The 20,775-nt window shown below is 49.4% G+C and overlaps 2 protein-coding genes across 3 annotated transcripts; both read left to right on the top strand.

Moving 5' to 3' along the window:
* The first annotated feature begins 2,533 nt into the window (after positions 1 to 2,533).
* Positions 2,534 to 4,671, top strand: NR0B2 (nuclear receptor subfamily 0 group B member 2). Its single transcript, XM_086330253.1, has 2 exons — positions 2,534 to 3,115; positions 4,079 to 4,671. The coding sequence occupies exons 1-2, from the start codon at positions 2,575 to 2,577 to the stop codon at positions 4,318 to 4,320; spliced, it is 783 nt and encodes a 260-aa protein (XP_086186379.1). The 5' UTR covers positions 2,534 to 2,574; the 3' UTR covers positions 4,321 to 4,671.
* A 7,385-nt stretch (positions 4,672 to 12,056) lies between these two features.
* On the top strand, positions 12,057 to 20,739 carry GPATCH3 (G-patch domain containing 3). 2 transcript variants are annotated; one of them, XM_086330196.1, is made up of 7 exons: positions 12,057 to 14,395; positions 15,715 to 16,133; positions 17,801 to 17,975; positions 18,299 to 18,358; positions 19,061 to 19,182; positions 19,294 to 19,421; positions 20,009 to 20,739. In XM_086330196.1, the coding sequence occupies exons 1-7, from the start codon at positions 13,915 to 13,917 to the stop codon at positions 20,220 to 20,222; spliced, it is 1,599 nt and encodes a 532-aa protein (XP_086186322.1). In that variant the 5' UTR covers positions 12,057 to 13,914; the 3' UTR covers positions 20,223 to 20,739. The 2 variants fall into 2 exon arrangements, with proteins under 2 accessions (XP_086186322.1, XP_086186331.1); XM_086330205.1 differs by having other exon boundaries at positions 13,942 to 14,444.
* The last annotated feature ends 36 nt before the right edge of the window (positions 20,740 to 20,775 follow it).

Below are 20,775 nucleotides of genomic sequence, written 5' to 3'. Positions count from 1 at the left end.
CTACAGTGATTTCACTGGAGCATTTGATGAAATTTAAAAGGTAAAAACTAGAGATTAGGTATTAATTTCCTGATGTTATTCAATGAAATTAGATGTTAATTTCCTGGCTTTATTCAATGTCTGTTTCCTTATGTTGATTGTTACGTAGTATAGGAAAATGCCCTTGTTTGTAGGAATTGCACACTAAAGTATTTGGGGGTGCTGGGGCTCAGGTTGGCAACTTACTTTCAAATTATTTAAGGTAAGAAAAGTTCCCTGTACTATACTTGCAACCTTTTTGTGTCAGGCAGGATCTTAGTTCCTTGGCAGGGATCAAACTCACGCCCCCTGCGGTGGAAGCAGAGTCTTAACCATTGGACAGACCACCAGGGAAGTCCCAACAACTTTTCTGTGTTTGCATTAGCTTCAAAATAAATATCACTAACATGTGACGAGATGAGTAAAGAGTGTGCACGTAAAATATGTTGGCTCTTACTTCCAGGCACTTCATCAGTAAAAGTACTTTGGTGTTCTCCTGGGTTTGTGATGTTTGTATTTTTGGTCAGCTTATTTTAGTTTATAAATTATACTAACTTGTTTTTTCATTTATTAAATGTTCACTTTCACAACTGATTTTTCTACTCTTAAAGAAGGCCCTACAAAATTGTATGAGTTTCAGTCCCCATAAAACCAATATTCACGAGTGGCTTTTCTTTTAAAGGTAAGGAAGCTGAGGCACAGAAGCATGAAGTGACGTGCCCAGGTCGCTCAGCCAAGTGCTGAAGCAGGGTTTAGACCTAGCTCATCTAACTCTAGACTCTCCTTCCAGGGAATGCTGTGAAGACATAGGAAGATATAAGGGCATTAAATGAAGTTTATAAGCGCAAGAATTAAGATTATTATGCGATTTCCAAAAAGGTCCACTTTCACAAATTTTATACAATTGTATGATCATGTGAACACATGGCTAGGGCTTCGCCCAGCATCTTAGAGCAGCTTTTTTAGTATGTATGTGTGGCCATAAAATTGATGTCCTTAGTTTGACATTAAACCTAGGTGATCAACCTAATTATAATTTATCAAAATCTACTTGTGCTTTTTTAAAAAGATTATTATGCGACTTTAATTGCATGAAAGATGCGTGCCTGTCCGTGGGGCCTGTTTGCCTCAGTTCCTCAGTCAGGGGAAGGGGGGAGCAAAGTCCTCCTCCAGTATGCCAGAAAGTGCTTGGAGTTTGACACCTAGGGCCTCACTTTGTCCTCACAGCACAGCCCTGCAAGCAGGCACTGTCCTGAGTGACGCTCTGAGGCCCACAGAGATTTGGGGTTCGGCCCACAGTCACACAACTGGGAAGAGAGAGAGCCAGGAGAGGATGTCGGGGGTGGCGATGGTTGCCCAACAGTGTGTCAGCAGAAGGCTTGCCAGGCTGGGCTTGCCAAGGTCCACAGACCTGACATAGCCAAGGACCTTGCCACCAGCATTCGCGACCCGGGCCCCAGCATCCTAGACAGCTGCCTGGGGACACAGGAGCCATGCAGCTGGCTGCAGAGCAACGTTTCTGCCCAGATCATAAGTGGGCAACATCTGCAGCAGTGAGGTGCGGGCCCAGGTCGTCACCAGCTCTGGCTGCACAACTGGCCCAGTGGGTCCAGGGGAACAAGTAAGGATTTTGGAGTCAGACTGATCTGGACTCTGTCTCTTTTTAGTGATGTGAACTTGGGCAAGTCACTTTACCTCTTTGAGTCTCAAAAAGTAAGAATCTTGCCTCAGAAGGAAGCTCTGAAAATTAGAGTGGAAAGTGCCTGGCACATAGTAGGTGCTCAATAAACAGTAGTATTTCACCATCATTCTGCCAGGGCTTCTCAGAAGACAAGGGCCCTTCAAGAGGTCCAGGAATCCAGGCTGGGGAGAAAGAGTTCTTAAGGACCTTATTTTTGCAGGCCTCCCCACCACCCAGAACTTGGGGTCCGAGGAAGGGGGCCTCCTTCTAGACTGCACAGCCAGGCAAAGTCTTCCCAGCTCCCCCAGGATCCTGGCTCCCTTCCCTGCTGCCTGTTCCTTACTGACAACAGGAGCAGGGCCTCAAGGTTAGGCAAACAAGCAAGTGATAAGGCGCTTCCAGGTTGGGCCTTGCGTTCAAGGCTCGTCCGGCTCTGGGGCTGGCTCCCCTGCTGAGCGCAAGTCCTGCAGGCACCAATAGGGACACCTGCCATGGCCACCTGCTGATTGTGCACCTGAGGCCTTGGTGCCCTGGTACAGCCTGGGTTAATGACCCTGTTTATCCACTTGAATCATCTGATAAAGGGCAGCGGGGCCAGCGGGCAGGCAGCCCTGTGCCCTGCACCCGCTGCTTCATTGACTGAAGTGATATCGGGGCCACGTGGAGCTCCCAAGGCTCCCTCCCCCACCACTTCCCCCTGGGTCCTGCCAGGGTCAGCGTGAGTTTCTTTTTTTTTTTTTCAATGAACATGACTTTTGGAGTCAAGGTTGTTGGGCGGTTCCCCCCTCCCTCCCCCATTTGGGGATATAAATAGCACCCACGGCACCAAGCCGAGGGTGGGAGAGCCAGCAGGAAGGCGAAGCAGATCCTCGACCATGAGCTCCAGCCAGCCAGGGCCCTGCCCGTGCCAGGGTGCTGCAGGCCACCCGACCATTCTGTATACACTTCTGAGCCCCAGAGTCAGGGACCGGCCTTCTGTGGCCCCAGCCCACGGCCGCTGCCTGTGCAGGCAGCACCGGCCTGTCCAGCTGTGTACGCCCCATCGCACCTGCCGGGAGGCCCTGGATGTTCTGGCCAAGACGCTGGCCTTCCTCAGGAACCTGCCGTCTTTCTGCCAGCTGCCCCACCATGATCGGAGGCAGCTGCTGCGGGGCTGCTGGGGGCCCCTCTTCCTGCTGGGGTTGGCCCAAGACACTGTGACCTTCCAGGTGGCCGAGGTCCCGATGCCTAGCATACTCAAGAAGATCCTGCTGGAGAAGCCCAGCAACGGGGCAGGCAGCAGCCAGCGGCCCGATCGGCCCCAGCCCTCGCTAGCTGAGGTGCAGTGGCTACAGTGCTGCCTGGAGTCCTTCTGGAGTCTGGAGCTGGGCCCCAAGGAATATGCCTACCTGAAAGGGACCATCCTCTTCAACCCTGGTGAGATCCCAGACACTCCTGGATGGGGGCCAAGGCTGGAGGGGGGCAGGGCTGAGGCAGGGAAAGACACATTCTAAGGACTTAACAACTGAAATCCCTTTGGGTCCTGATTATCTCCAAATAGCCATTTTGCAAAACAAGCTCAGAGAGGCTCAGTGACTTGCGAAAAGTCACACAGCCAGGTAGGGGAAGAGAAAGAATGGGGACTCAGGTCTATTGATGTCAGAATCTAGTCCTTACTGCTCTGCTAAGAAATTTCCCTGACCCTTAGGGCAGAAGAAGGGGAGGGGAGGGTGGGCAGACCTAGCTATGCCTTGGGCACGCCTTCATGAGCAGACTGCATGGAGAAGTTCTGAAGATGAAACTGTGGTTTCAGAAAGACCACGTAGAGAAAAGGAATGAAAATGGGGGTCGGTTGGGGGGAAGAGGGAGGAGTCTTCGTAAATTTCAGCCAGGACAACAAATAGAGGAAGCCTTCTTTTTGATCTGAAAGGCGCCTAGATGAGAATTCCTCATCAAAATGCCCCCAAGGAATGCATGATCAGAGTAATTCATTATAATAATAGCAAACACTTGCATTACATTTACTGTATGTTAGGTTGAGTTCTAAAGGTTTTATATACACTAGCTCATTTAAACCTCATAACAAGCCTAGGAGATAGGTACTATTATTTGTTCCAATTTTACCAATGAGGAACCCGAGGCACAGAGATTGAGTAAATTTCCCCAAGGGCACACAGCTAATAAGTGACAGTGTGGGATTCAAAGCCAGGCCACCCAGGGTCTTACCCATGGTTCAATCCTGCCTCTCCGTGGATGGATAAATGAAGTGAAAAATAAATGAAGGAGGTAGTGATGGGGCCTCAAAGGCGCCAAGCTGGTGGCCTCGGGTCTTGGGCCAGTCTTGCCCTGTGGTATTGGAGTAGGCCACTCACCAGCCATCTTTGCCTTCTCTGCCCGCAGACGTGCCAGGTCTCTACGCCTCATCCCACATCAGGCACCTGCAGCAGGAGGCGCACCAGGCGCTGTGGGAGGTCCTGGAGCCCTGGTGCCCAGCAGGCCAAAGCCGCCTGGCGCGTGTCCTCCTCACGGCGTCCACCCTCAAGTCCATTCCACCCAGCCTGCTTGGAGATCTCTTCCTTCGCCCTGTCATTGGAGACGTTGACATCGCGGACCTCCTTGAAGACATGCTTCTGCTGAGCTGACCTTCTCCAGCCCAAGCAGGGCCTGGGTGGAGGCTGGCAGCACTGATTCGGCCTGGCTGTCCCCTGGGTGACCCAGTGCTCCCAGAGGCTTCCCCAGAGCAGCTGGCCCCAGCCCAGCCAGGTGGGCCCTCACTCAGCCACACCCCACCCTGTCCCTCCTCAGTTTGGACACAGTGCTCCAGCTGTCTGGCCAGCTCTTGGTGGTTCCAGAACCTCTGGGCCAAGCTTCCTGTCCCCTCCTGGGGCAGGGTATAAGTTTCCACTGCTCGCTGGGCCAGGAGTTCTACTGACTTTGCACAGAACTGACTTAAGTTATTGGTTTTTGTAATAAAAGGTGTGACACCCCTGGAACTGACAGTGTAGTTTGTACATGTGGAAGGGTCTGGTTCATCTCCAGAGTCCCCCGCCTGTCAGAGGAGCCCAAGAGGAAGGAACTACAGTGACACAGAAGCCAGAACTCAGGAAACTGGAGTTTTGACTTTTCAGGGTGGGACGGTGATTTCATTTCTGGCGGTGAGATTTATTTCACATGGATCTGATCCAGGAGTTAGTATCAGTTCAGGACCCCACACATCCTTGCCTTTATATCAAGGGGTAGGAGTATCCCTCCCTGTTTCTCAAATCCCCTGCTGATCCCTCCCTCTGCTCCTGCCCCAGCCTCCGTCTCACCTCACTGAGAATCACCAGTAAGGAAAATGAGGCAGCCCATTTCCAAACTGAAACAGTTTACGGGAATCTCTGCCATTTGGGATCATTCACTTCCCCTATGGCATCACTGATTCAATGGACATGAGTTTGAATAAACTCCGGGAGTTGATGATTGTCAGGGAGGCCTGGCGTGCTGCAGTCCATGGGGTCACAAAGAGTTGGACACGACTGAGAGACTGAACTGAACTGAACTTCCCCTATTCTTGCAGCAGAGGGGAGTGGTCCCCTGTTCTCCTGATGGGAAGGGGCAAGGCAGTTAGGGCTGACCTGGGGGCTGCTTGGAAGCCAAGGCAGACCAAGGTTTAGCTACCACACCAGCTGTTAAAGTCTGAAACGCATCCCCATGGCAGCTGGCTCACAGCCACTGCCTGAAGGCCCCCTGCATTCTCTCCCACTGCCCCTCAGTGCTCACCCTTCGCCTGGTACCCATCCTCCTGTCCAGCACCTAGAGAGGCAACGCTTGGCACAGCCATGGCGTCCAGGGCTGCTCCATTCAGTGCATGGCTTGTGTCTATTCTGATTGGTCAATGTCTGTGCCTCACTGTTCATTAAATATTTTGAACATCACCCAGTTCAGGGTCAATGACCTGCAGGATGGGCAGGAGGGGATGATAACAACACACACGCCTATAGGACCCCCCTTTCTGGCCTCGCTCTTTCTCCAGCAATGAGGCCTGATCTGACCAGGCCCCACCCCCCTCACCACCACAGTCTGGATTCTTCTCACAGGGGGCCAAGTTAATGATTACTCCACAAGAGGTCATTCACTCAGGGACAACAGTCTAGGAGTCATCACTCAGACCTCTCCCTAAGGCCCCAGGGAAAGAGACCACAACTGAATAGGCCATAGACCCATTATGGGCACCCCGTGCTAGCAGCAAGAGTGCCCCTGTCCCTAACCCAATCACCCACTCACCACTCAGACACCGGAATGAGGCCGAAACTCACAGCTCAGACCCCACAGTGAAGACAGATGTGAAACTCGGACCTACACACACCCTAAGTTGAACAACTCAGACATTGCCTACATTGACCCGCAAAACAGACCTTCCATCAGCACACACACATCACAGAAATGCACGGCCCAGATACACTCACCCAGTGACACACGGCAAACACGTTCAGGGAAAGGAGAGACGCTCCCAAGCCAGATGTTCACACCTACGCCAACTCTGCAAATGAATGGGGCACACCAGGGCATGCTCACCATCTTCTGTGTGCCACAGGAAAAAGATCAGTGGCCCCCAGCATAGGGAGACCTGTGCCCGCGCACCTCCAGGGTCTACCCAGAGGCTACAAGTCCAGCCAAACTGCTCTGACCAGCATTAGGGCCTCAGTCACTCCCTTTTCCCATGGTGACCCCAACATCCACTGTCAGAAAGGCCATGTCCTGCTCAACAACCACCCCCAGCCAGGACTAATCATAATCCTTAAATAGAGACATCCTCTAGAGACCAGGAGCAAGCCCTACATCTCTCCACCCTCCTCCCCTCCACCAGAACCCCAGACCCAGACCTCAGCCCCAGGCACCCCTCCCAGCCCTGCCCCCCTGCCACCCCTTGGGCTCATTTCACCTGGAAGATGGATGAGGCAACCCTTTCAAGAGCATATACCTTGGGGGACTTCCCTGGTTTCCCAGTGGTTACGATTCTGTGCTTCACTGCAGGGGGCATGGATTCGCTCCCAGGTTGGGAAACCAAGAGTTCATGTGCCCCAGCTAAGGATCCTGCATGCCACAGCTAATGAATAGAGAGGAGAGGCTCGTCTCCCCATGGGAGCCAGTTGCAGCAGTTCAGGGGTCCGGGGCCATTCTATCGTTTATGTCCCTTCAGTAAGCCCCCCAGTAGTTTACTGTGGCACCTCTCGGAACTCTCAGGCTGAGTTCTTCCTGCCTCTCACCCGCCACCGCCACCCACCCCCCCAGCTCCAATGCTGAGCAGCCATTAGACAGCGCTCTTCTCTGCTATCCCCTCCAGCCATTTCCCTCAATTTACCTAATGTTTCCATCATCCAAATAGCTTTCCTTACTAGCCTACCTCGTTCCTTTGCAAATTTCTTTCCTACCCCTCCACACGATTGGGGAGCCACACTTCTATTTCTTGTCTGTGTCTCTTGAGTCACTCCCTGTACCCTAACCAAGCCTTCTAGATGAACATAAAGACAAACTGAGCAAAACTAAAGAAGTAAATTATAATACAGTTTGATAAAGGCAGTAATGCTTTCTCCATGAGACTGCAAGGTTTCCGAAGGTGGGGCACTGTGCCTTCATTATCAATATTTTAAGAGCAGGAATAGTGCCACATCACTCAGAGAGGATAGAGGAAGAAACAGGCTTAGACAGGGTCTACAACTCACTCAGGGTCTGCAGTGCTCACCCTCTGTGCTGGGATTTGAACTGTGTGACTGTGGAGGCCAGGCTCCAGCCACCAGCACAGGCTGGAGTGAGTCATGGCCAAGATCAGACTGTCTAGAGCCGGCTCAGTCACCATTTACTGACTCTCAGTCTGATTCCTGTCCTCAGGCCCAGCCAGGGATGACTCACTAGGAAGCAGGAGAATGGTATGGCTCTGGGTCAGCCTCAGGTGATTTGATTATCATCATTATTTCTACCTTCATTAGCCAAATCATTGACTGCTTATTAAGCAGTCAGGCTGCTGACATGTCCTGTGCCCTGTGCCGACACTCCCTGGCCTTGAAACAGTCACATAGCCTAGAACCTATGATGCCAGCAAAAAGCCAGTGCCCACTATCCATTCATCCATTCCTGCCATTTTCAACATCCTTCTCTATGTCCACTTGTACCAGACCCAGTGCTAGATGCTGAGGAGCACAGAATAAATAAGATACAGTCCCTGCCTTCACGGAATATCCTATCTACAGCAGAGAAAGACACACGAGTAATTGCAACACAGAGTGATCTGAACTGTGATAGAGGGACATCCAACAGGCAGCAGGGGCTTAGAAATGTGCATGTAAGTGCTCAGTCACTCAGTCATGTCCAACTCTTTATGACTCCATGGACTGCCAAGATTCTCTGTCCATGGAATATTCCAGGCAAGAATACTGGATCAGGTTGTCATTTCCTACTCCAGGGGATCTTCCTGACCCAAGGATCAAACCCAAGTCTCTTGCATCTTCTGCTCTGGAAGGTGGATTCACTGTGCCAATCTGTCTGGATTTGGGAAAAATTCTTCAGCCAGGTGGTGACCACTATGACCTAAAGAGATTGAATAGGGGGTTGCCAGGCAAGCCAAGGCGGTGGGCATTCTAGACAGATGGAACACAGCTGCAAAGGCACAGAGGTATCAGAGCCCAAGAGTGTTCCACTCACTGCCAGTGGTCTAGGGCAACTGGATCCCAGGAGACCCAAGAGTACCAGAGGATCCTGGAGAGGTGAAAAGCCAGCATGTCACAGAACAAGGCAGCAGAGAAAAGCCATCCCAGTGAAACTGGTGGAGGCAACAAGGTTAAGGTGTCAGGGAATCAGAGTTAACAAAGGGAACCCCCCACTCCTGGCAAGTCATTCTGGGGAGCTACTAAACAGTTATGGAGAGCGATGCTCTACACACGTTACATCGATTATGTTATTTAATTCTTACAACTCAGTGCTGGAAGTACTATCATTATCTCCATTACACAGATGGAGAAACCGAAGCACCGAGAAGTTAGATAACTTACTCAAGGTTACACAGTTAACAGTAGTAGGGTCAGGATTTGAACTCAGATGGTTATGATTTAGGTCCTGTGCTCCTTTTTTTTAAATTACTTATTTCTGGTTGCGCTGGGTCTTCATTGCTGTGTGTGGGCCTTCTCTAGTTGTGGAGTGTGGGGGCTACCCTCTAGCTGCGATGCCCGGGCTTCTCATTGCAGTGGCTTCTCTTGTGGAGCACGGGCTCTAGGTGCTTGGGCTTCAGTGGCTGCAGCACAGGGGCTCATTAGTTGTGGCTCGTGGGCCCCACAGCGTGCACACCTCAGTAGTTGTGATGCACGGCTTGGCTGCTCTGAGGCATGAGGGATCCTCCTGGACCAGGGATCAAACCCATGTTCCCTGCATTGGCATGCGGCTTCTTATCCACTACACCACCAGGGAAATCCACAGCTCCTATTCCCTTAAACACTATGCTATCATGAGTCTTTAAAAGTCAGAGATGATCAAGTGGAGAATAAATAACAGCACCTAGACTCTTTCCTCTCCTCACTTCACTGCAAGGCAGACTGATAGTGAAAGTACCGTCTTGGTTACTTTTGGGTTTAAGTTTTTGATGAGAAATCTGGCCTGCTTGTTCCCCCAGGGAAGTGGCCAATTTCCCCCAGAAAGAGTCCTCAGCCACACTCAACAGCACATCCCCACGTTAGTGCCAGGAATATTCATTCCATCAATGATGATTTACTGAGAATCTACTACACACTGAGCACCATTCGGGGTCTTGGGAATTTCATCCCACAAATAACAGTTGCATGTAATCAAAAGTACATAACTTCTCGGGTCATCTAACAACTTTTCCAGAGCATGCCATCTTTATTTTGGCACACACTATTTACTGTATAACACTTACTTTTCAATTCTTGGATTTTTAAAAAAGATAGTTTTAACTAAACATTTTCTGTGTAATATAAAGTATGCAAATCAAACCTGTATAACTTGGTGAATTATCATGAAATGAATACAACCTTGTAATCACCACCCAGAGCAGGAAATAGAACATTGGCAATGCCCCAGAAACCCTTCCCATCACTCTCTCTCCCTCCTGCCCAAAGGGTATCACTAACCCCTGATTCCCAACATGATAAACAAGATTGCTCACCTTAAATTAAAAAAAAAATTTTTTTTCAATTTACTTATTTCTGTTTTTGGCTGCACTGGGTCTTTGTTGCTATGCATGGGCTTTCTCTAGTTGCGGCAAGTGGGGGCTACTCTCTAGCTGTGGTGCTCAGGCTTCTTATTGCAGTAGCCTCTCTTGTTGCAGAGCACAGCCTCTAGGGTGTGCAGGCTTCAGTAGCTGTGGCACTCAGGCTCAGTGGTTGTGCTACATGGGCTTAGTGGCCCCAAGGCACATGGGATCTTAACGGACCAGGGATCAAACCGGTGTTCCCTGCACTGCAAGGTGGATTCCTAACCACTGGGCCACCAGGGAAACCCAAATTTTATATAAATGGAATTGTACAGCATGTACTCCTTTGTGTTTGTCTTCTTTTACTTGATATTGTATCTGAGAGCCACTCTATGCTCTATGTAGCAGTAATCTATTCATTTTCATTGTTGTAAAGTATTCCATTACACTACAATTTATTTATCCATTATGCTACTGAAGAACATTTGGGCCATCAAATAATATTGCTAGCATTATTCTTGCACACGTGTTTTGATACACAGATGTTTGCAGAACTGGTGCTATATAATAAGAATCGGAATTATGGAGTCACAGAATGAGTGCTCAACTTGAGTAGATCATGCTAGTTTTCTAAGAAAGTGAAAGTTGTTCAGTCGTGTCTGACTCTTTGCAACCCCATGGACTATGCAGTCCAAGGAATTCTCCAGGTCAGAATACTGGAGTGGGTAGCCCATTCCCTTCTCCAGGGGATCTTCCCAACCCAGGGATTGAACACAGGTCTCCTGCATTGCAGGTGGATTCTTTACCAGCTGAGCCACCAGGGAAGCCTAAGAATACTGGGATGGGTAGCCTATCCCTTCTCCAGTGGATTTTCCCAACCCAGGAATCAAACTGGGGTATCCTGCATTGCAGGCTGATTCTTTACCAGCTGAGCTGCCAGGGAATCCCAGCAATACTGGAGTGGGTTGCCATACCCTCCTTCAGGGGATCTTCCCAACCCAAGGATCAAACCCAGGTATCTCACATTGCAAGATCCCTGGGAGGGATCATTTCTTGATCCCTTCCAAAGGTAGCAAGTCCTCCAACAACCAACCAGCTTTCCCTAAGCACCTACTATGTGAAAGGCATACAAAGATGAATACTGAAAATAAGAACAGAAAGCCCTCTCATATCTGCAGCTCCCCATTATCATGAAAACAACAGGGAACTTTTAAGGAGGGCTTACTGTATCTAATATTCTTGTCTGGGAACTCCCATGGATAGAGGAGCCTGGTGGGCTACAGTCCATGCTGCTGCCAGAGTAGGACATGATTTAGTGACTCAACCACCACCGCCACTGTATGCTAGGCATTTACTGAGTACTCGTATATGCATGATGACATTACATTCTCACCACAATCCTCCAAGGGGAGGCAGTAACTTTCCTATCCAGTAGATGAGGAAATGTAGGTTCAGAGAAGTTAAGTAACTTGCCCAAAGCCACACAGTTAGCTAAGGATTGAATTTTTGGCCATACCATGTGGCTTGCAGCATCTCAGATGGAACTCAGGCCCTGGCAGTGAAAGCCCAGAATCCTAACCTACCAGGCCACCAGGAAACTCCCTTTTCTTCATGATCTTAAAGTATACTTACATGTGTATCCTTAAAAAATGTTTTTGATTTGTACTTTTTGAACTTTATATAAGTGGAATATTCTGTGCTTTCTGACTTGCTTATTTTCATTCAATATCATACACCTGAAATTATTGTACTAAATGCCAGTTTTTGCTCTTACAAATACTGCAGCTATGAATTCATATATACTGTCAAATAAAAAGAAACCTGGACTAAGGAAGGAGAGATTTTATTTGTAACAGTTATTGCAAGGAAGGAAAAGAACTACTGTAATAGACACAGGGAAGCTATTGCAAAGAGAAGCTCTAACCATAAGATCCACACGTGCCTCAAGGGTCAGGCAAAGAGTTTTTCTTTCATAGGGAGGAGTAAATACAGCTAGAAAGAACTTAATGTGACGAAGTGGGATGACTGGGAATGACATATGAGACAGTAGGTCAGAAAATGCTTTACTCTGAACCCAGACTATTCTTCGGGGGCAAGGGAGCTGTTAAGGAGGAGTTGCCCGCAGCTCAAGCTGGGGGAGAGGAACACAGGGCAAAGTTCATGGACCTGGAGGAAGGAGAGAAGCTAAACTATAGTTAACAAGCATTTTGTTTTTATTGATCTGTGGGGAAAAGCAGTTCATCTAAGCATTTATGAGGCAAAGAATTGGAATTTGGAGTCTGTATCCAGCCTTGCCACAGGTAAACAAGAAGGCACTCATGAGTTTTATCTAAGTCATAAAAGGAAGGTTGTCTCTTTGCAGTAAGTTGGTTCCAGAACACAAAAGGGTGGAGGGGGTTTCTTAACTTCCACTGTTTTCCAGGATCACAGGGCTTGAGCAAGGTTCAACACTGTCAATACATCTCCTGATAAACACATGCAAGAATTTCTTTAACATGTATAACTAGAGGACTTCCCTGGTGGTACAGTGGATATGAATCTGCCTGCCAAAGCAGGGGACACAGGTTAAATTCCTGGCCTGGGAAGATTCCACATGCTTCGGCCCAGGCAACTCAACTACTGAAGCCCATGCACCCAGAGCCTGTCCTCCACAACGAGAAGCCACCGCGATGAGAAGCCCGCATACCACAGCTAGAGAAAGACTGCACACGGCAGTGATGACACAGGGCAACCAAATAAATAATTACAAAAAAAACCTAAACATATAACTAGAAGTGGAATTTCTGGGTCAAAAGATATGTGGAGTTCCATAGGGTAATGCCAAACTGTTTTCCAAAGCGGTGGTACCTGTTTACACTTCTAACAATGTAAGGGAGCTCCAGTTGCTCTACATCTTCAGGATTTAAGAAAGGATTTGAGGATTTAAAAATGTTTGCCAATCTGCTGGCTATGACGTGGATCTCATTATATTTCCTTGATGAAACGAGATTGAGTATCTTTCATTATTAATTAGATGTGTTTCTCTTCTGTGAAAGGTCTTCTGCCCACTTTTCAATTGGATTGCCTTTAGTTGCTTCAGTCGTGTCTGACTCTGTACGACCCTATGGACTGCAGCCCGCCAGGCTTCTCTGGCGATGGGATGGATTCTCTAGGCAAGAGTACTGGAGTGGATTGCCATGCCCTCCTCCAGGTGATCTTCCCGACCCAGGGATCGAACCCAGGTCTACCGAGTTGCAGGATCCCTGGGAGGGATCATTTCTTGATCCTTTTCAACGGCAGCAAGGCCTCCAACAACCAACCAGCTTTCCCTAAGCATCTACTATGTGAAAGACGTACAAAGATGAATAATGAAAACAAGAACAGAAAGCCCTCTCATATTGCAGCTCCCCGTTATCATGAAAATATCAGGGAACTGAGCCACCAGGGAAGCCCCGGATTCTCTTCTTCGAAATGATTTGTGGGAGTTCACCAATACGTTTTGGAAGAATGAATGGATTAACGACTGAAAACGCTCTAAACTGATAATTACAATTAGGTTTGGGAAATCTTAAACACTGTCCCTCCCTCAGACTTCTGATTTGATCCTCACTAGTGTAAAAGAGGAGAAGGCAATGGCAACCCACTCCAGTACTCTTGCCTGGAAAATCCCATGGGCAGAGGAGCCTGGTAGGCTGCAGTCCATGGAGTCGCTGAGGGTCGGACATGACTGAGCGACTTCACTTTCACTTTTCACTTTATGCGTTGGAGAAGGAAATGGCAACCCACTCCAGAGTTCTTGCCTGGAGAATCCCAGGGACGGGAGAGCCTGGTGGGCTGCCGTCTACGGGGTCGCACAGAGTCGGACACGACTGAAGCGACTTAGCAGCAGCAGCAGTGTAAAAGAACGCTGTAACACCACTTCTCAGGTGACTTTTTTCCATCACCACTTGCCTGTCTGTGGGAAAGGGACAGAACGACTTCACTCGAACCTTCCCACCTCTCGGTTCCATAGGCACAGTCCCAGCTGACTCATCACCGAATACGCAATATTGCTACGCCTCAGCGCCAGCTCGCGATGTTCTCGCGAGAGTTGGTTCCAGCCGATCATGTGACAGCTAAGATGGCGGTGTCCAGCGAGGCAGAAGAGGAGGCGGTAGTTTATTTAGTCGTGAGCGGTATCCCCTCGGAGTTGCGGTCAGCACAGCTTCGGAGCTACTTTAGCCAGTTCCGGGAACAACGCGACTGTGGCTTCCTCTGTTTCCATTACCGGCATCGGCCTGAGCGGGCCCCTCCCCAGGCTGCTCCCGACTGTACCCCAACTCCTATCCGCCAGGGTCTTGCCCAGACTTCACTCAACGATGCCGGCGCTCTCTCCACTCAGGACTCTAACCCTACCCGGACCCGCACCTGCTGCTGTGTTGTCTCTGTACGGGGGGCTGCTCAAGCCCAGAGGTTTCTCCGCATGTACTCGGGCCGCCGGTGGCTGGATTCTCAGGGGACTTGGTTACCTGGTCGTTGTTTCATCCGCAGACTTCGGTTACCTACTGAGGCATCAGGTACCCGTGGGAAAGAGACTAGACTTGGCCTACGGGCACTGGAACAGAGGTACCTTTCCTGAGGAGTGATGAGGATAAGTTAGGTCCCTCGTTAGGGCTCTTCAAGAGTTTAGATAATTTGTGGACAAAGTTTCAGGCTTAGTTTGCACGGTAGAAAAACTTGGGGAGAGGGGAACCTATTCAGATGATCTTTCCAGTTTGTTAAGTCTATTCCTAGATCCTTTCGATTTTGCACTGACATAGAGGGGTGAAAAGGAAGTCAAGTATTGTTTTTGTTGCCCCTTCTTTGTTGTCCGCCGCCCAGTCCTCTCTTGGCAAGATGCAGTTGCTCAGTCTCCAGCTGTTTGCAATCCCATGGATTGCAGCATGCCAGGCTTCTCTGGCAAGACGCAGATGAAGAGACAAGGTTTTTTATTTGGACTGTTCCCATTTTCTTGGGAAATCACTGATATGGAAACAGGAACCACAGGGCAGGGCCCTCTAATTTATTCATTCAACAAATCTAGCCTGTATTTATAGACTGAGTGTGACTCTAGCTGGTATGTAGAAAACAGTCCGACACAGTCTGTGCTTCGAATTCAAAAAGGAACACAGATTTATAAAAAGATAATTGTTACAGGGATGCCGTTCTAATTGTTAACATTTACTGAACGCTTCCTTATTAGGCACTGTTCTAAGCCTTTCATTTTCTTATTGACGCCTGACAACAATCGTATAAGGCAGGAGCTATTGTCACCCGTTTTGTAAGTGAGGAAACTGAAGGATGAAGAAGTTATGTTATAAGATGACAGTCACAATATTAATCAGGCATTTTGCTCTGGAGCCTGTGCCCTTTATCTCCCGTTGCTGTGAGATGGCAGAGGAGAAACCGATTTCCTAGAAGGATTAGGAGATGTGGCTTTCCATCTGGATCTTGAAATATAAACAGGAGTTTGTGGGAAAGAATGGTATTCAAAGTAAGTGGTATTTACAAAGATACAGAGATGTGAAGTCCAAAAACTTTCAGGGCATGTTAAATTGCTTGATGTGATTGGAACACATGATATGAGGGTGTGCGTGGGATGAGGGTTAGTGGCAGTTGAGAATCAAAAGGTCGTCAGGAACCAGATCTGAAAGAAACCTGTGAGCTTACTGAGGTGATGAGAAATGGCATAAAATTACTAGGTGGTTCTGGTCAGGAAACAGAGGAAAGGACTCTGGAAATGTTTGAAAGGGAGAAACAGTATTAGTGAAAGGATTTAAGCCTTGTCCAGTTTCTGGCTTACGTGTGGCTGGAGACTTTCAGGTTTCAAGTGCCATTCTTCTCCTTGCTTTCCAAGGTTTGGGCTCCTTTCCCTTCAAGACCCGTAAGGAACTGCAGAGTCGCCAGGCTAAGAGTGAAACCTTCACACTGGCTGACCTGAGGCAGCTGCCAGAGCTGAATCCACCGGTGCTGATGCCCAATGGGAATGTTGGCACTCCCCTGCGGGTCTTTTTAGAATTGATCCGGGCCTGCCGCCTACCCCCTCGGATCATCACCCAGCTTCAGCTCCAGTTCCCCAAGACAGGTTCCTCTCGGCGCTATGGCAATGTGCCCTTCACTTACGAGGACTCAGAGACTGTGGAGCAAGAAGAGTTTGTGTACACAGCCGAGGGTGAGGAAATACCCCAGGGAAGCTGCTTGGCAGACATACCATCCAACTCCCGTGAAGAGCCAGAGGAAGAAGAGGAAGAGGAAGAAGAGTCACACTCAGATGACGTGAGTATGGAGCGCCGTCTTGTCCTTGCTGGCAGCTTAGAGAGGCAAACGCATTGCTACTGCCACTCTTCAATTGTGTGTTCCAAGAGCTCTAAACCTGGGGTCCTCAGGAGGCTTCTAAAGACTTGGAACTCCCTGACATTGAATATAAAACTGCATTTGCTTGTGCAGGTGTATGTTTCTTTGGGAAAAGGGACCAGAGCTTTTATCCAAAGATTCTCAAAGGCATCTTTTCATTGCTTCAGAAGACATGTGAGGAGGGTCTCTTTCATTGATGAAATCTACTGACTAAAAGATACGATCACCTAAGGAAGTAGAGGCAGAGCTAGGATGTGAACCCAGTCCCCTTCGCTCCTTGTCTGACCTCTGTGTGCTTTCATCATGTTGAGAACTCACCTCTGTTTTCTGACCTTGAATCTGTGGATTGAACGCTAGCCTCCAGTCTAACCTCATCAGTGAAAGAGACATTTCTTCTACCTCTTTCTCCAAACTTCATTGTTCACCCATTGAATCAGGAGATTTTGTTATTTATTGGGAAACTTTTTTTTAAATGCGTGCCTTGTGTAAAAAAGCAATTGATCTATGTCTTCAAAGCTCCCCGCTCGGAGTTACTAACACATCTGGACCACATCCTTAGTGTGGTACTGTTATGCCTTTTCTCCAGCACTTTCTCTGCAGCAGTGATTTCTGAGGCCTCCTGGAGTTTAAATGGGGCAGGGGGCCCCCAGGATTTTAAGCCAGGAGTCATTCTATCATTCCACAAGTCCAGTCAAGCAGCCGTAAACACAGGGGCTAGCACAGGATTCCAGAGACCCTCTAAAGCTCATTTCCTTCCCTCCAAGAGCCTTCAGTCTCCCTGAAGAGGAAGAACCAGTATCTGCAAAGGGTACATGGTACAGAATGGGTTTGCAGGCTGGTGCTGCCCCTCTCTTGGTGTACCATCTTGGGCAAATCACTTTGCTTCACTAAATCGAAGTTTCCTTATCTGTAGAACGGGAATAATGGTACTTATTCACAGAGTTGTTGGGGTGATTAAAGGAGCTAAGGTATGTGAAGGGCCTGACACAGTTGACAGTAGGTATTAGTTCTTGTCCCTTCTTTCTTTGTGACATAATGTAGAAAAGCATAAACAGTGTATATTGATTAACACAGAAGTTCACAGACCAGTGAGAGTGCTGTGGGCCTCAGTGTGGGGGACTTCATGTGCGCTAAAGCACTTGAGGATTAAGGAGGTGGTGGCGGAAGAGCAGGGCAGAGAGGCCGGGAGAGCGACGTGACCAAAAGTGCAACGATAAGAGTGAGTCAGGCTTGGGACTTCCTGGAGGTCCAGTGGTTAAGATTGGACGCCAGGGAAGTGCTTCCAGTGCAGGGGACACAGGTTCAGTCCCTGGTCAGGGAACTAAGATCCCTATCTGCTGTGTGGTGCAGCTTTAAAAAAAAAAAAAAGACTAGTAGGGGAAGTGGCCAAGTATGTTGAGAAACACTCAGGGCGTGGAGAGATTGTCAGGTCAGGCCTCAGGGGCCAAAAACTTGCTGCTTCTCTGAGAAATTGGGAGGAATAGAGCTGAGGTCCCATCCCTAGGACCTCCTGTGCAGCCAGCTGCCTACCTGTGGGCCTCAGGTCAGGAAGCTGGACAGGCAGGTCTCCTCTCTCCACCTTCTCCCAGGATGATGACCGGGATGAGGAGTGGGAGCGGCACGTGGCACTGCATGAGGACGTGACGGGGCAGGAGCGGACCTCTGAGCGGCTCTTTGAGGAGGAGATCGAGCTCAAGTGGGAGAAGGGCGGCTCCGGCCTGGTGTTCTACACCGACGCCCAGTTCTGGCAGGAGGAGGAAGGAGGTAATGCTAGCATCAGGCAAGGGCAGGGGTGGTCCCTGCTGCATTCGCTCAGGGCGCTCTGCTCCACGTGGTGGGTTCCCTGGCGGTGAGCCCGACCAGAGGGCTAGGAAAGAGGCTTACATTGTTGTATTTGAGAGACCAGCCATCCTTTCTAGGGGTTGGGGGTCAGGGGAGTGGGGAGAAAATGCCCTCCTCCCAATTCTGAGTGACCCTCCCAGAGGAGAGATTTGAATATACACTCCAAGTTCTAGAATGTCTAGATTTAACTCTTGATAGAACTGAGAGTCCTTGGTTCACTCTGCTTGATGCTTTTCTCTCTGCAGACTTTGATGAACAGACAGCTGATGACTGGGATGTGGACATGAGTGTGTACTACGACACAGGTACTGGGCCCGGGCTTGCAGTACTTGGAGATGGAATGGTGCCCTGGCCGTGCAGTGACACTTTACCAGACCTGCTTAGCAGAGTCTGTGACAGGGCACCAGTCTCTTAAAAGATCACTAGTTGAGTGCATTAAGTGCTGGTTGTGGGCAGCATCTTTTTTCTTTCTGTGTGGAGGAAGGACATGTGGGCACAGCCCTCAGGGAGGTCTGGTTCTGATGGGCAGGCCCTAGTAGAGTGGGAGAATCAGGAGTTCAGGCTCTGGTTAAGAATTTAGATTCTGGAGTCAAGAATCACCTAGGGTTGAGACCTCGCAGTGGTTAAGATTCCCAAGTTTCCAGTGCAGAGGGCTTGGGTTCGATACCTGGTTGAAGAACTAAGATCCCACATGCAGCGCAATGTGGCCAAAAAAAAAAAAAAAAATGACCTAGGGTGATTTACAGAGTGGGAGGTGAAGACCTGGGTCCTAATTCCAGCTCTCATTTTTTGGCTCTGTGACTTTTCTGCACCACAGTTTTTCCTCATCTGTAAGATGGGACAGCCATGGTTCTTACTCTTGGCAAACTCCCAGTCTAATGAGAAAAATACAGTAATGACACACTATAAAGATGAATATGTAAATCTTGTGAGGAGGGCCTAGAAACCTGATTTTCCCTACTTCTGCTGAGAGAGACCTTTCCACAAACTGGGCTCTGCTTCCTCAGATGGTGGAGACAAAGACGCCCGAGACTCTGTCCAAATGCGTCTGGAACGGAGGCTCCGTGATGGCCAGGAAGCCGGCTCTGTGATCAGACACCAGGTGGGCACCTTCGAGCGCCATACCAAGGTGAGCATTGTGCCCAGGCCACTGACCCCTTTCTTTTCCTTCTTTACCCCCATTCCCTCCCCTGCCCCCACAGGAGCCCCATGTCTTGAGTCTTCTTTCTTTCCTCTGCAGGGCATTGGGCGGAAGGTGCTGGAACGGCAGGGCTGGGCTGAGGGCCAGGGCCTGGGCAGCCAGTGCTCAGGCGTTCCCGACGCCCTGGATAATGACGGCCAGCATCCCAGATGTAAGCGTGGATTGGGGTGAGTACGGCTGAGGGACTTCCCTGGGAGCCCAAGTGAGCCTTTCAGCTGTACCCAGGTTCCCCATTTCCCTCTGGTTCTGGGTTGGGCGCTAGAGACCCCCCAGGGACTGAACTTTAAAGCAGAATTGGAAGAAGTTGATCTGGCACTAGTCTTTTCAAGACTGAGTCCTCAAGCTTGATTAAGGATGATTAATCTCCTGGAGGAGTCATTCCCTCAAGTCTGAGGAATTTGGACTTGATGATTGCTCTTAGGGAGTGACTGTAAGTCACGAAGTGGTAACAGTTGTTCTGAATTTTGTGTACTATTTAAAATGAAAGCAGTATGTGAGGCCCCTGGTTGCTGGCACCATCAACAGATAAGATGAGGGGGCAGGAGATTCAATGTTCTGTCTTTGGGACAAACCAGGTATGTTGGTGATGGACAGGGAGGCCTGGCATGCTTCAGTCCATGGGGTCACAAAGAGTCGGACACAACTGAGTGACTGAACTGAAGAGATACATAGTAGCTATTACCCTGTTCTTTCCCAACCCCTTTACTGGGGTAAGAGAGCAACCCTCTCACGGAGAGCCCTTTTTTTGTTTCAGGTACCATGGAGAGAAGCTCCAGCCATTTGGGCAACCGAAGAGGCCCCGTGGAACTGGCTTGGGGCTAATCTCCACCATCTACGATGAGCCCCTACCCCAGGACCAAGGAGAGTCGCTGCTCCGCCGCCAGCCACCCACCAGCATGAAGTTTCGCACAGAGGCTTTTGTGAGGAGGTCCAGCTGTGCATTGAACAGCCTCTCAGAGCCTGAGTGAAAGGTTCAAGGACTCCCCCTTAATCAGGATCACTCATAACTGCACAGTGGCAGCCCTGTGCCCAGCCTTATCTTCCACTGAAGGCAGAAAGAACTCTGGGAGCAGCAGTCAGCACGGTTGTTCAGGATGCTTTGTTCAGAACTTGCCTTCTGGTTGTCTACCTCAGGGACATTTTTACAAAAAGCCCCCGTTATATATTTCCCTTTAATGAAAGGAATTAATGACTCCTCCTCCTTGGTCTCCTAACCCTAGTCCCTATTTTTTGGGCTTGCTTCTGTTGCCTCCCCCAGCCCCTTGAAAAGCTGGACTGGCTGAGGTTATCAGCAAAACCTTACTGGGAGGAGGTTACCATGAAGCCCAGAAAGAGGGGCGTTAAGGACACGGAAGAGGAGAGGGCTCATGTTCCTAAGAGACGGTCTTGGGGCGGGCTCCAGTGCTGGGCCGGGGCAGCGGACAACCCTCCGCAGATGTGCCGGGTCTGCGACCTAACGGGAGAATAAAAAGGTTAACTACCGAATTTCTCTTTCTCTTCGGATTTGGGCCAGGAGTACGG

Source organism: Bos grunniens, chromosome 2, assembly GCF_055505025.1.
Source record: "Bos grunniens cultivar Pamir isolate PY7600 chromosome 2, Bosgru_T2T1.0, whole genome shotgun sequence".
Classification (NCBI taxonomy): Eukaryota; Metazoa; Chordata; class Mammalia; order Artiodactyla; family Bovidae; genus Bos; species Bos grunniens.
The sequence above is the reverse complement of the archived record's forward strand: the minus strand, read 5'-3'. Positions and strand labels throughout refer to the sequence as shown.

What these genes read in the sequence shown, in the direction of transcription:
- NR0B2 (XM_086330253.1), top strand. Translation starts at nt 2,575, where the DNA reads ATGAGCTCCAGCCAGCCAGGGCCCTGCCCGTGCCAGGGTGCTGCAGGC. An exon ending in GACCATCCTCTTCAACCCTG is followed by an intron (nt 3,116 to 4,078) that starts GTGAGATCCCAG and finishes CTCTGCCCGCAG; the next exon opens with ACGTGCCAGGTCTCTACGCC.
- GPATCH3 (XM_086330196.1), top strand. Translation starts at nt 13,915, where the DNA reads ATGTTCTCGCGAGAGTTGGTTCCAGCCGATCATGTGACAGCTAAGATG. An exon ending in GTTACCTACTGAGGCATCAG is followed by an intron (nt 14,396 to 15,714) that starts GTACCCGTGGGA and finishes TTGCTTTCCAAG; the next exon opens with GTTTGGGCTCCTTTCCCTTC. An exon ending in AGATGTAAGCGTGGATTGGG is followed by an intron (nt 19,422 to 20,008) that starts GTGAGTACGGCT and finishes TTTTTGTTTCAG; the next exon opens with GTACCATGGAGAGAAGCTCC.